The 15639-nt window shown below is 36.8% G+C and overlaps 1 protein-coding gene across 1 annotated transcript in view; it reads left to right on the top strand.

The window, feature by feature from the left end:
- IPO8 (importin 8) overlaps positions 1-15639 on the top strand; it is a 63544-nt gene that overhangs the window by 28453 nt on the left and 19452 nt on the right. The window contains exons 12-19 of the mRNA XM_066258035.1: positions 170-286; positions 729-818; positions 2470-2635; positions 4165-4325; positions 5081-5206; positions 8436-8502; positions 14180-14305; positions 14973-15070. Of these exons, the coding sequence (XP_066114132.1) occupies positions 170-286; positions 729-818; positions 2470-2635; positions 4165-4325; positions 5081-5206; positions 8436-8502; positions 14180-14305; positions 14973-15070 (951 nt within the window). The remainder of the gene's footprint in view (positions 1-169; positions 287-728; positions 819-2469; positions 2636-4164; positions 4326-5080; positions 5207-8435; positions 8503-14179; positions 14306-14972; positions 15071-15639) is intronic.

Below are 15639 nucleotides of genomic sequence, written 5' to 3'. Positions count from 1 at the left end.
ATATTTTCCTGTCCTGGTAAGGGCAAAAGTTTGTTTTCTTAATTGTAATTGCTTTATAAAACACACCAAAAATGGCTTTAATTTGGAAAATGTGTGCATCGTATATAAATAATGCGGTACTAACGCAGTGGAGGCCGATGCAGACTAAAGGGGGTCCTTCTATTTCCAGGTGCTGCCAAAGATGATGGCATTCTGTTATCAGATCCTGACAGACCCAAGCTTTGACCCGAGGAAGAAAGATGGAGCCCTGCATGTGATTGGTTCCCTAGCTGATATTTTACTGAAGGTTAAGTTCCTTAACATTTAACTTACTTAGAACTGTGAAGCACAGGCAATAGAGAGAACAGGAAAGTTATGGATAATGTAACACTGCCAACTGCCTCTGTATAGTTGGTTTAACTGTAGACATTTTTTCTATCACCTGTTTCTTTAGTTAAAAAGAACATTTGACTTTTTTGTTTGTCAGTGTTTTAGTATGAAACTGTTGCTATTATAAAAAAAGAATATGAATTGGCTTTATTATTACAAAACTCAATCAGGATCAAATTATATTTAAGGTACTATTTTATCTCATTTTAAAACATGCAATGTGTAGGTCAAGTGAATTTACAGAATTGTCGATATAAGTGTATTAATATAAGTCATAAGAAACATACTTTATTAGCATGTGATTTTTACATAGGAAAAAGACATTGATAAGTTGAAACTTAATTTCTATCTCCTAACAGAAAAGTTTATTCAAGGACCAAATGGAGTTGTTGCTTCAGAATCATGTATTTCCATTATTATTGTCTAACCTGGGATATCTTCGAGCTAGAGTAAGTTTTCCATGTTTCCATCTTAAAACCTTCATTTGTAGGATAATTATTGAACTAAATGTTTTTGGATAAATTGACACTTGGTTGAGGTGAAATGAAATAAGTTAGACTGTATCTATGGTCACATAAGCTGAGCAAGGAATGAACTAGTAACTAAAGGGATTTATAGTTTTTAATTCCAGCTGTTTTCAATTTTCACCCTAGTTTTACTTGCTGCATATGCAAAACATACAGTGAGAAGGAAGACGTTACAGCAATGGTACAATGTAAATTCACAAACTCATTAATTCTTAGTGTCCAAAAACAGAATGAAATTCTAGTTTGGCTAAGAACTTGATTATGATGTCCAGTGTATTAGGTAGATATACTTTAGTTATTAGAGAAAATAATAATCCATGTAAACTTATTTGTGTTCTAAGTGTATATTACTTTTAGAGTCTATCTATCTATCTATCTATCTATCTATCATTGATTTAGGTGAGAAGAGGGGAGATAGTGAGGTAGATTTCTTGCAACCGCCCTGACCAAGATCCACCCAGCAACCCCATCTAGGGAGTACCAAGCTATTTTTAGAGCCTGAGGCTGATGCACTCCAACAGAGCTATCCTTGGTGCCCAGGGCCATGTTCAAACCAATCAAGCCACTGGCTATGGAAGAGGAAGAGGGAGAGAAAAGGGGGAGAGGGAGATGGGGAGAAGCAAATGGTCACTTCTGCTGTGTGCCCTGACTGGGAATCAAACCTAGGATGTCTATATACTGGGCCAGTGCTCTATCCACTGAGCCACTGGCCAGGGCCTAGAATCAATATATTTTATGGAGAAATAAAAAATAGAACTTTAATTCAAGAGCATAGTATTTATCTTTATAACTATGTCAACACAAAAAATTTCTTGGTAAACATAGTATACGTTGATAATGCCTACATTCTAAGACATTTTATAAACAGAAGATAATCACCCTTGGAGCAATATTTGGTCAAATGTAGATTAGAGATGTCAAGGGCCCACAAGTGTTTTTACAGGTAGGCTGCTATCATTGAAAGGATGTGCACATTATAATTCCCTTGATAAAAGTCTTAAGTAATTCAAATTAATTACTACAGATTGTGTTTTATGCACATAGAGAATTTTAAAAAGTAATACAATTCTGTGGTCTAATAGTTTAAAATTTGGCACTCTATACAAAGTTTAAAATTCTTTGTACCTTATGTGAATGAAAAAAGGAAATTTGTTATCGTGTAAGGGACAATAATGTTTCACTTGTTTGCTGTAAAGGCCAGTAAATGAGTGACAAACATTGGTTTGTAGTAGCTTTTATGTATAAGTAATAAATTAGTTATGAATCATACTATTTATTAAAAGCACAGACAACTTTATTTTTCAGAGACACTTAAATTTGGCTCTGTTCTTTTTCCTGTGAAAAATGCTATTGCATATAGGTAATTTACAAGTCCTCAAACTGACTTTTTAAAATATAATGACTGGGAAATCCAGAAGTTAGCAACTAAAGCTTATATTGTACCCTCCAAGAAAGTAAATATAGTACTTGGTACAGTTAATGGTGTTTTTGCTTAATAAGAAGTTATGTGTGAGATGAATACAGAATGCCATCATCCTAATTGTTCTCTATTTGCTTCTTTCTTACAATATAGTCCTGTTGGGTACTTCATGCATTCAGTTCTTTGAAGTTTCATAACGAGCTCAATCTCAGAAATGCAGTTGAGCTCGCAAAGAAGAGCCTGATTGAAGACAAGGAGATGCCGGTCAAAGTTGAAGCCGCCCTTGCTCTTCAGTCATTAATTTCTAACCAGGCACAAGGTAGAGCCAGAAAGTTTGTTTAGTTCTGGACGTGATCTTGTCAGATAGTTTTGTTCATTTCCTTCCCAAATAAGGACGATTTTTCTCTAAGTCTTCAGATTTAGGTATTGGATTTCTACACTTTTGCTCCCTCAGAATTTTATAGGAGTGTTTATTCTTAGCCTTTTTAGGAGTTTCTTTTGACTGGTTTCCAGAAAAAATTTATATTAGGGAAGAAGTTGATCATTGTTGGGCATTATGGTAGATGGGATTGAGTGACCTGGGGTGTAGTTTTGATTATGGTACTAATTTGTCACATAAACCTGGACAAGGCCTGTGCTTTGTCAGGCTTAGATCAGCATACATTTAAATTGTGGGGGGGGAGTTGGACGAGATGGCCTCAATTCCTTTCAGTTCTAGGATTCTGTGGTTCTGCTAGTTCTGAAAGTAGCAAGTACAGGGGGTCCTCAGATTATGACACAGTTCCATTCCTACGACTGATGGAAGCCGCGTTTTGGTGTAAGTTGAAACACACCTCAACACTTGCGCTTTTAACAGTCCAAAATGGTGTAGGTAAGTGTACTGAGCGACGCCAGCTCCCTCACTCAAAGGCCGTGTTACTGCGCATTATTCTGCTGCGCGCAGCCAAACTAGTTCACCCACATAGTCTGTAAGTACGATGCTAACGGCGTAAGCTGAAACACTCATGTCTCAATTTTTGTAAGTTTTCATGGGAGTGAGCGTCATAAACTCGAAATGTTGTATGTCGAGACTGTTGTAACCTGAGGACCCCTGTAGTTATTTCTAGTGAGTGATAACACAGATGTCTCATTTGTTTGTTTAGAAGAATAGTCTGTCAAAAGTTCAAATAAACCTTGAATAGTAAACATGAACCTAGTTCATCTCTATTCAACCATGTTCTAATGGAGGTCAGAATATTGTCTAAGGATATGTGGGGAGGATGGAGGATAGAGATAGGATGGGGCAGGGAGTGAGCACCATCAGTATTGGCCAGAGTTTTTTTCTTTAAAATTTATTTTTAAAAAATTGATTTTAGAAAGAGAGAGGCAGAGACAGAAAGAAACATTGATCTGTTCCTGTTTGTGCACTGACTGGGGATTGAACCCACAATCTTTAAGCATCAGGATGATGCTCTAACCAACCAAGCTGTCCAGCCAGGATGGGGCATAGTTTTATGTACATGATTTTTTATATTTTTTACACTTGTATCCTGGAATCATATTCATGTTCTGTAAGTCATGTTGATGACAGAGCGTATGTGTAACTAGAATATTTTCAGTGGGGGCTGTTGGCATTTTGGGCAGCACAGTTCTTTCCTGTGCAGGACTGATTATCTGTATATTACTCATGGGGACATTAATATATTGATAAAGATTATTTTGGTACATTTTTGTAGCTCATTTACCACAGAGCAAATATCTATCTAGAACCTATTACCCTGTGTCATGTTACTTTGTGAGCAAGTTAATAATTTTTACTGCTTGTGAATGGCTACTTTGTTAGTGATTTTGTTTGTTTTATTGCTTTAGCTAAGGAGTATATGAAGCCACATGTGAGGCCTATTATGCAGGAGCTGTTGCACATTGTTAGAGAGACAGAAAACGATGATGTAACTAATGTTATCCAGAAGATGATATGTGAATATAGTCAAGAAGTAGCCTCAATTGCTGTTGATATGACCCAACACTTGGTAAGACTGGCCAAAGTTTTATGTTAGTTTGGTATAAAAGCTTTGAATAGTCTAAATAAATTAAACTCCAAAATTTGGGGTTCAGTTTTATGTGTAACTGTAATGTTATGATATAAAAATGTATGCTCTCTTAATTTTGACAGTAATTACACTTAAATCTAATAACATGTAGGATTATCTCTTTTCATCTATAATACTCTGAGATTTCATGATTTGCCTTAATGTGAGCCTTCTAAATTTTCACATCCTGGGCTTTGAATCTTGAAACTCATTTTCTTCAGTTTTAGGCAGTTCCTTGTATTACTTCTTTGATGACTTTTTCCCTGCCTTTTTCCTGTTCTGTAGTTCTGATGTAGAAGATTGGGCCAGGACTGAGTTTCTGATTTCCTTCTCTTTTTCTCTTGTCTTCATGTCTTTCTTTTTGTTTCATTTCTAGGTGATTCCTTGACTTTGTCTTCTAAACCTCTATTGAATTGTCATTCAAGTATTACTAGATTTTGGATTTATTTGTTTAATGACAACAAGAAGTTAAATATTAGCTATTTGATTGTAATAGCTAATGCATATTCCACTCTAGTGACCAGATAAGGAAAAACAAGGGCTGTATTTAAAACATAACAGGTTCTATCATTGATTTACTGGCAAAGTGCATAACTTTGCTGACATGTACATGTGTGACACTGCTCTTTTGCTCACATAATAGTGACGGGTGGTTATAATAGTAATTGTTGAATATGTTTATCTTATTCTCATAGGCGGAGATATTTGGCAAAGTTCTTCAAAGTGATGAATATGAAGAAGTTGAAGACAAAACAGTAATGGCTATGGGAATTCTGCATACCATTGATACTATCTTGACTGTTGTTGAAGATCATAAAGAGGTGGGATTCTTTGTGTTTTATTTTGTCATTATAGTAACTTTTACTGTACTTAACATGCTAAATGGACAGAAATTTTAAAGTCTTGACTTTTAACTTGCTATTTAGTTATCTTGCTAGATTTTATCTTCATATTTTAAAGACACATTAAAATGATTGAGGGGAAATACTACATGAGTTATAAAGTATATACTATATCCCTTTATTCTGAACTGAGCTAAGTTCAGTACATCATATCTGCTATATGCCAGGCTAGATTTTTAGGGAATACCAAATTGAATAAGACATTAGCTATGCCTTTGAGAACCTACTTTCAGAACTAGCAGAACCACAGAATTCTAGAACTGAATGGAATTGAAGCCATCTCGTCCCCCCCCCCAATTTAAATGTATGCCTATCTAAACCTTGACAAAGCACAGGCCTTGTCCAGGTTTATGTGACATATTAGTACCATAATCAAAACTAGTCACCAGGTCACTCAATCCTATCTACCATAATGCCCAACAATGATCAACTTCTTCCCTAATCTAAGTTTTTTCTGGAAACCATAGTCTACTCTTCTTGATAGAGAGTGATAGCCATTCATTCATAGTGGCAGATATGTATTAACAAATGGAACTCAATTCTGATGTACCAGATACTGTGAGGATGGAAGGGAAGAAGTGCCTAAAACATCATTTTTCTTAAACTGAATTCCAGAACAATTTTGGGCTAAGAATTGTGCAGACAGTTATCGAGTGCTTTCACATCCATTAGCTGATAAGACTCTCACCTGCTTGACCAGGGGTTAGATGGAGCAGGTGATGGTAGTGTCCCTTTGCAGAAGTGGAAATCACGGTTCAGGTAGTATCAAGAGATTTGTTCATGGTCATCAAGTTTTGTTGGGGTTGCGGTCATATCATTTCGATACTGTGTCAGTTTATCTCATCCTCAAACCTGTAGCTCTCCTCCCCAAGTATCACATAACCTTTCCTTAATTAAATTAGATTTGTGTTCTTCTGTGAGCTCAAGCTCTCTTGTGTAACAGTGGTGGCAGCCCTTGTTTTATACAGCAGGACTTAGGAAGCAGGTGCCGGTTCTTTAAATAGCGTTGTTAAACCCTGTGGCTGTGATTTGTCCTGTGTTTATCACATATCAAGGCAGTATTACCAGATTCTTATAACTGGTTCAATATTCTTCTCCTGGGCAGGCCTTCTTTCACCTAAAAGGCTTACTGTGAATTTTAATTTCCATATTTGTTTTTTTATTTTAGTTTTTTATCTTGTTGAAACTGTATGGGCCTCTTGGGAACAGAGAGGTGTTCCAAATTAAATTACAACTATACTTAAGGGTAATTCTTTTACCTCATGTGTATAACCGTGTTTTAAATTTGAAGAGCCCTGAGAAATCACACAGTCCAGTGTTCCCAAGTTATGTGTGTGTGGAGGATGGACGGGCAGTTGTAGAATGAACAGCAGGATTATTTTGAAAACAAAATGCATTTTATATTTTTGTTTTATTTTTTTTACTTTTGATAGTAAATTTATTTTGAATTTCAAATAAAGGAGCATGTGAACTTAGTGATTATGAAGGGAGGCAAGAGTTAAACTGAGAGCAGTAATCAAAGCCAGCTTCCTTACTTAGAGATGAAAACATTTACAGCCTTCAGCTAAATGGCTTTATCAAGGTCATAGAGAATTGGGGGCAAAACACTGCCCAGAATCTTGTCTCCTGAGTGTCTGCTCTATGATTTTAAATTTTAGCTTGTTATAAGCAAACTTTGAAAACAGTGTTTTCTCAAAGGGGAAAATCACATGTTTGTGAATACTTGTATAAACACTTGATGTGTGAAGAGCACATTTAAGTCTAAAACAGATCTTAAGCATATGCAGTTTTGCTTAATTTTAATATATTGACAGATTTTTGAACTGGTAAAGTTTAGATTATTTGAACTTTAAGACAGTGGTTTAAGCTGAATATTAAGAGAATACTTGTGAAAATTGAAATAGGATATTTACATGAAAATGTAACCCATAATGGATTTTAATTTTTTCTTATATAAAAGCATATGTGGAAAGGTATTGAGTGAAATTTTGCCATCTTGCTCAGCTCCCCAGTCACCTGCTTCTCCTCTTGAGGAGGTGGCTTCTTTACCAGGTTTTTGTATCCTTCCAGAAAATTTTCTATTATGCAATCCAGGCAAAAAGTGAGTATGTGTGTTTTCCTTGAATGAAAATGATAGCATACCATTTTCATCTGCCATTTTTTTACTTACTATTCCTTGATGATTCTTCCATATCAGTCAGTAAACTTAAATTTTTATAATAGTTGCGTAATATCTCTTTGTATGATATATCAAATTTATTTAACGAGGCCCTTGTTAATAGATATAATTTAACTTTATGTCTCTTGATAAGAGGGCTTTTGGTTGTTTCTAATCACCAGTGTTGCTATAAAGAAAGGCCTTTTATATGTCATTTTGCACATGTATTAGTATTTCTGGAGGGCATACTCCTTTAAGTAGAATTGCTGGATCAAAACTTATGAGTAAGTTTGAAGGATATTGCTAACTTGTATTTACTTCACACTCCCTAACTCACTGTAAAGTCCCCAAAGCGGTAATCCTATGCTTAGACTTTGTACTTATTGTGTATTAGAATAAACATCTTTTTAGAAGTTTAAGGTTCATTTATATTTCTTTTCTGTAATCTTTGATTTTCTTTTTGCTGATAAGATTTCATGTGAGGGGAATTTTATCTTTGTGATACCATTTGAAAATATTTCCCTTACATTTTCATTTATCTTTGATTTCCCCTCTGCTCTATGAAGACTTTAAAAAATTTTAATACCAAATGCCTCAACATTTAGTTCTGGTTTCTGGGCTTCAAATCATTTTCCTTCTTTAGGATTATGCACAGTTCTTCTTATATATTTCAGTACTTTTCATGTCTGAAATCACAACATTAAAATCTTTGATTTGTTAGGGATTTATTCTATTTTGGTATAAAATATGAGGTAAGGAACTAATTTAATTACTAATTTTATTATGGATTTAATTCTCATTTCTACCATCGGTTTACTTTTCAGAATTTTCTGGTATTTTTACATGTCTAGTTTTTCACATGAAGATTAGAAATAACTTGTCAGCTTCTCTCAAAAAAGTCCTGTTGGTATTTTTATCTGGATAGAATTAAGTTTATAGATTAATTTAAGGATTATGATGAATTTTAAACTGTTTAAAACTTGCTTTCAGGTTACTCAGCAGCTAGAGAATATCTGTCTGCGGATCATTGACCTCGTTTTACAGAAACATGTGATTGGTGAGTTCAGAGGTTGAGTAGAAATGCAAATTGAGAATGAGAAAATATTTGATGAATTTTCAGTGATCTTTAGCCCTTTAAATTCAAGGAGATGGACAGTTTTGAGAAAGAGAAGATGGCATTCTCAATATTTGGATATACTTTCTAATATCTGTACTGTCATTTAAAGAGAAACTTTAATACTTATAATTTTTAAATGGCAGAGAATTTAAAATTTTACATTTTTAGAAACCAAGACCTGGGATGGGGTTCAGGTAAGGTTACTTTAATTTGAGATTGAAAAATGTTAAATGATGGGCATGTCTTCTCAGAAGTATGAATTCTGTTACGTATTATGGTGACTGACTTATGAGGAGAATTGGTAACTAATGCTGGATATTATAAACTGATGGGAATTTGTAGAGGAGGCTACTTTTCTGTATTATCCATACAAGGCCTCAGGCCTTTGGGTGTGAGGGAGATATGCATTCTGTGTACAGATAGAAAGATGCAGGGAAAGCATTTTACTGCTTAAGAGCAGTTGTCCCCAGCCTGACCAAGCTGTGGTGCAGTGGATAGAGCGTCAGACTGGGATGCAGAGGTCCCAGGTTCAAAACTCCAAGGTTGCTGGCTTGAACAAAGGGTCACTAGCTTTGCTTTAGCCCCCTGGTCAAGGCAAATATGAGAAAGCAATCAATGAACAACTAAGGAGCTCCAACGAAGAATTGATGCTTCTCAACTCTCTCCCTTCCTGTCTGTCTGTCCGTTCCTCTCCCCGTCTCTCTCTCTATCTCTGTCACGCACACACTAAAATGTACTTTTCATAAATATGAGTGATATTTGAATAATATATTTATAGGCAATATACATATTTACATATATAAAAATAGAAATGTGAATGGATGAAATTAAAAGTTTTCTAAGGTCCTAGCTGGTTGGCTCAGTGGTAGAGCATTGGCCTGGAGTGTGGATGTCCTGGGTTTGATTCCTGGTCAGGGCACACAGGAGAAGCACCCATCTGCTTCTCCACCCTTCCCTCTCTCCTTTCTCTCTGTCTCTCTCTTCCCCTCCTGCAGCCAAGGCTCTATTGGAGCAAAGTTGGCCTAGGTGCTGAGGATGGCTCCATGGCCTCTGCCTCAGGTGCTAGAGTGGCTCCTGTTGCAACGGAGCAACGCCTCCCAGATGGGCAGAGCATCGCCCCCTAGTGGGTGTACTGGGTGGATCCAGGTCGGGCACCTGCGGGAGTCTGTCTCTCTGCCTCCTCACTTCTCACTTCAGAAAAAAAAAAGTTTTCTAATACAGTCTTCTCTTATCTCAGTGGATGACCCTGCATACTGCCTAGGGTGCAAACTCCTTTTGAAGTCACTGCTATAAAGCAGTAGTTCTCAGTCTTTGGTGTGTGTGAGACTCACAGAGGAGCTAGTTACAGTGCAGGTCCTTTGACCGTCACCTCAGAGTTTCTGATTCTTAGTTGGAGACAATGCCCAGGAATCTGCATTTTTACTGAATATTCCAGGTGATTCTCTTGCAAGTGAAACAGGAGGTGCTTCCTGCTTAATAGGGTCCCTAGATACAAGTGTCTTTCTTTACTTTCTTACTAGAGCAAATGCAAAACAGGGACCATCTAGTAGGCAGAGAAGAGTAGTCACTAGTAATTGCAGGAAATTAGGTGACTAACTTTTAAGCCCTGGCTATTGTAGAAACAGAAGGAATTCTTAATGAAAGTATTATACTAATAAACAGTGATTTATGTGGCATGATTAGAGTTTTATTTAATCTCTTATTGCCCCCAAAGTCAGCTTTTATTTCTCAGCACAGCATCGATTTGTGTAAAGATTAAGCTAGTAAAGACATTACTGTAGTCCTCCTTATCCTTGGGGAGTATGTTTTAAGACCTGAGACTGAGGATAGTACCAAACCCTATATATAACTTACGTTTTTTCTCTACATGTGTACCTGTGACAAAGTTTAATTTATAAATTAGGCACAGTAAGAGATTAACAATAACAACAAAACAGGACAATTATAATTATACTCTAACAAAAGCTATGTGAATGGCTTTGGGGTCATTATTAATTAAAAGAAGAGTTATAGAATACCAGCACTGTGAAGCTGACAGTCAGATCTGATAAGAGGGCTCCTGAGTAATGAGTGGCTAGTATGTACAGTGTGGATGCTCTGGACGAGAGGATGATTCAGTTCCCAGGCTGGGCAGAGCACAGGACGGTGTGAGATTTCATCATGCTACTCAGAACAGTGTGCAGTTTAAAACTTACGAATTGTTTATTTTTGGAATTTTCCATTTAATACTTTTGGACTGCAATTGACTGCAGGAAACGAAAACTATGGATAAAGAGGGGCAACTGTATTGAAATTATTTGAGTATCACACCAAGACACAGATAGGGATATAAAAATTATATACTTAAGGGCAGGAGAAGCGGCAGCAGCCAGGCAGCCCAGGTCCGCGAAGGCTCCCACCCCCACAGTGCCCAAGGGGAAGGTCAGCTGTGCCTGGGGGCGGCCAGGGAGGAGCCCAGGAGGAGATGGGCCAGGCGGTCAGCTAAACCTCCTGCAAAAGTAGAAACGAAGCCAAAAAAGATGGCAGGAAAGAATAGATCTGCAGACAAGAAAACTGCAAACCAGAAGGGGGTAGGGGAGCAAAGGGAAGACAGGCCCAGGTGGCTCACCAGGACATTCAGTCGGAGAAACTAAAAATGAGAGTCCTCTGACGAAGCAGGGGAGAAGGAAGGCAGTCTGATGAGTATCACGGGCCCTGTCTCGTCAGTGGTCCCTGTCTCCTTCTTGTACAATCCAGAGGGATATTTTATCTACTTTTTTGTAAATGCAAGTTTTTGTAGCTTGCAGAAGGAGGATGGAATTCCGCCTTATCCCATTTTTTAAGTGTAAATGCTTTGTTTTTAAAGAGGTGAAGTCCTTGGTGGTTATTTACTTTTTGATAGAACCAGAAGAGTGGGCTATTGAATATGGGAGGCTTCGATTATCTTGGGGTCAGCTGGCATTCGGGGGGGGCAGTTTCTGTACCTTATAATACAAAGCATGGTAACTGGTGATTTGGAGTCAGTCATGCATTTAATATGTCTTGAACGTTGTAAATTGCGTCTGTTCCCATGTTTTTGGTAGAATTGCGTCCTAAAGGAAACCACTGCTCAGTCATGGCTCTCCCCGTCTGAATTTTGTGCGCTCTGTAACATCTTTGGGTGGTAGGCAGCATTTCCTGTAACTTGTCAGTGTGCTGTGGAGGGTTGGTTATGTTGTCCATATGCCATTAAGTTGTGAATCAGTGGGACTTCGATGTAACAGGGTATCAACATGTCATGCTATAGGTACTTAAAACTCTGTGAAGGAAAATTAGCCTCCAAATTTTAAATTAGGAAGTCACTGGAATAACTTAAGAATCACAACAACAATCACAATAACTTAAGAATCACAACAACATGATTTTTTAGATTTTTGGTATGTGTACTAAGAATTGTGTACAAATTGAAATTTATGGATACTTAGCCTTCAAACAACCAATAAAACCTCAATTTTGAAAGAAAAATTATATACTTAAAATGTATTTAAAAAGGGAGACAGAGAAGTGGGTTTTTTAATCTTTGAATTGCTTAGATGTTCTAGAATTACAAGTATTTGCTTTTTTGCTAGGTAGCAGCAAGAATTGTTTTATGATTACTACATCATACTTTTCAGGATCTTAAAATATTGTCATTGGAGAAGATGTTAAAATTTGGGAAGGTGATAAACTTAAAAAGAATATATTCTCTTATGTCCTTATTTATGAAAGAGATTGTAACTGAAAATTCTCTATTTACATTTAAAGTAATCTTGAGAAAAACTGTGAAGTAGGCGAAGGGAAATAGTTCATACCCACCTTGTGTAATCTACCTACCCAGCTATTTGATTAGAACAATTAAGCATCAGGATGTTAAGAAAAGGAAAAGGCCTATTTTGGGGATATGGTGGGCACAGGAGAACACCATGGTTTGAATTGCCTGTCCCTTCCCAAGTTCCAAGGTGATTGCTCAGGTTTTAGCTGTGATGCATTTAATACGAATGGCCCTTTAGAACCAATATTTGGCCACACAAGATCTCAGATAAGACACTGTTCTGGAAGATGTCCTGTTGAGTCAGTTATTCCAGGACCCCAAACAGCACTCTGACCGTGTTTGTGTCCACGGTGCAGTCTCTTTCCGTTATCCCACTCTGTTTTCCTCTTCTGCCTGTTTTTGTTGCTAACTTAACTCATCAAATGTTATTTATTAGTAGCCAGGCTTAGCTATTACTGCTTTAAATGCTTGATCATATGCAGGAACTCAAACTTACTAAAACCATCCTATTCTGACAGTTACTCTTCTTGGTTGAGAATGATTGAAATACCTTCTGGTCAATTTAAGCATAAACAGAATATAAAGGGAGGGAACTTTTTAGCTTAGTGAATCAGTGGGAAGGCTAGAGTTGGGTTGAGCCAGGATTCTGCCATAGAAATCGTCTACTTAGAAGGGCAGTGCTGCCTTTGTCCACATCGGGTCCTGGACTCTGCCCATCACAGCTTGGGTTCTAGCAGAGCCACAGAAAATAGCCTGTAGTAGCTTTGTGTCTTCTAGTTTCTCCCTCAGGTGTCAGTCTTGGTCTTGAGCATCTGAGGGGCCAGGTCTTCCACATGCTGTCGTTTCAGGAGTGTGAAGGACTCGTCCCCTTTTCTGTCTTTAGGCTTCATGTTAGGTGGAGGCATTTGCTCTTCTGTTTTTCATCTTTCAAGGTGGGGTGCTGATGAACAGAACCTTCGAAATTTTATATTCAGATAATTTGTTGTTTTTCAAGTGATTGTCTTGCATAAATTGTTTCCTAGTATTGTTTACTTGCCTTGTGTTTTGCTCTCAGTAAGGCATATATACCTGCATTACCAGCTTCTGAATTAATGTTACAGAAAAAAACTCCACAACACTTTATTTCAGCTTCCAGAGTGAATATTAGTTCCTTTTAGTAAAAGGGAAGAAAAACTTTCAAGTTAGATTTTTTTGCTCAGTGACACGGGAGGAATTATTCAAAATTTTTACATTGAGATTTGTGTTTTCTGATTGTGTGTTTAGATAGAATTCCCTTTTGACCTATGGGAATAATATCTATGCAAGTGTAGGGACATTCCCTTTGGACTCTCTACTTTATAGTGGGTATAATCGTTTTGAGATAGATGGAAACATACTGTATAAATGTTACAAGTTACATAAATTGACAAAATCCTGTCCAGTATATAGTTTTTAAAAATATGTGAGAAGGCAGATGTTTTAGCCTTGCTCATTAAGTTCTCCAAAGAATATGAATTATTTGTAAGTTTATAATCCTGTGCATGAGAGAGACACGGTAATCTGTTGTTTTTGTATCCATTTCTATGAATAGTTTTATCAATATAAACTACACTTTATATATTACAAAATATTCAATATTAGAAGTAAGTTTAGTAAAAACAAATCTTTTCCTTGTCTTATTGGGTAGGGGGCAGATCTGGGGAAGAAATGAAGGTGGCCACTGCACAGCTGAAGACGTGGCGCTGAGAAAGGAAGTGTTAGTTCTAAGAGGAAGATGTTTGTACACACAGCCGAACTGTTCCTGTGTGGTCTTTGTGTTTAACCTCTGCTGTTTCCTACCATTCTAACTAGAGATTTTCTTCTTTTTAGAATTCTATGAAGAAATTCTTTCACTGGCTTACAGTTTAACCTGCCATGGTATTTCCCCTCAAATGTGGCAGCTTCTAGGTATCTTATATGAAGTGTTTCAGCAGGATTGTTTTGAATACTTTACAGGTATGGTAACTTTATAGGTTTTAACCATGTAATATATTTGCTTTTCTGTATCTAGGTATTTTTTCCTTTTTGACACTTGACATAAAATCGTGGATGATTTCAGTACTAGTCAGGAAATAATGGTTCTCATTTCCCTGTTAAGTAGAGCAGAGGCTTTTGTAGTAGTGATTTTCAGCCGCAGGCATGGGGTAAATAGGAGGGAGCCTGTGTTTCCTATTGTGTCTGAAATTAGTTTGTGATCAGAGCATATTTTCCATACGTTAATTCGGTTAATATTTCCTGAATACAGACTCTATCCCAAGCACTGTTCAGTGAATTAAACAGCCCCTGCTTTTTTGATGCTTTCATTCTAGAGAGGGGAGAGGAAAGGTATGGAAATGCACAGACAAGCAAGCAAAGGTGTGGTATGTCAGATGGTGATGAGTGCTGCGGAGAAAAAGAAGAATACGCAGAACAATCTCTGCATCAGAGGATCTGCATTTTAGTCTTTGTGATTTACATTTTTCTCATCTATAAATAGGGCAGATTTATCACTTTCCTTTCTAGCATTTTGTAATTGCAAGGGAAGATAGTAATGTGTAGGTGCAACAGAAATGTGGTTTCAGTGGGAATAATTTATTTCTGCTCCTGTTACTCAAGTCTCATTGGGATTTTGAATTTTTTCCAGACATGATGCCTCTCCTGCACAATTACGTGACAATAGATACGAATACTTTACTCTCGAATCCGAAGCATTTAGAAATACTTTTCACAATGTGTAGAAAGGTGAGCATGCCCTCAGTTGTAGTGTTGAGTGCTTTACTCGTTCAGTTTGTTTCTTGTATATTTAGTTTTTCTATATTGTTTTTGTCAACATATATTTGTCATTTTGTTTTTTTAAATGGAGGTTGGAATCGTAAATTGAGAATTTCGTGTTTTATGTTATGTTTTTAAGAATGTTTGTCTCTTTTAAAGCTGTGTACTTTATAAGGTTCAGAGGTAAATGATTCTCTTTGTGTTTTTTTCTTTCAAAAATGCAACCTTGTTAATTGATTAAAGCTGAGTGCTAGGAAAGGGCTTGGCTGAGTAGCTCAGTTGGTTAGAGTATCATCCTTATATTCCAAGGTTGCAGGTTTGACCCCCAGTCAGGGCACATATAAGAATCAACCAGTGAATGTGTAAATAAGTGGAACAATGGATCAGTGTTTCTTTCTTGCTCTCTGCCTCTCTTTAAAAAAAATAAAAAATAAGACAAATGCTAGGAAAAAAACTACACGGTTTGTCAATCATTGATTTTTCTTTTAAATTGGAAGTCACTAAATATAGGTAATTTGACTATCAATAAAGTAAGACAA

Source organism: Saccopteryx bilineata, chromosome 2 (genome assembly GCF_036850765.1).
Source record: "Saccopteryx bilineata isolate mSacBil1 chromosome 2, mSacBil1_pri_phased_curated, whole genome shotgun sequence".
In the NCBI taxonomy this organism is placed as follows: domain Eukaryota; kingdom Metazoa; phylum Chordata; class Mammalia; order Chiroptera; family Emballonuridae; genus Saccopteryx; species Saccopteryx bilineata.
The sequence above is the reverse complement of the archived record's forward strand: the minus strand, read 5'-3'. Positions and strand labels throughout refer to the sequence as shown.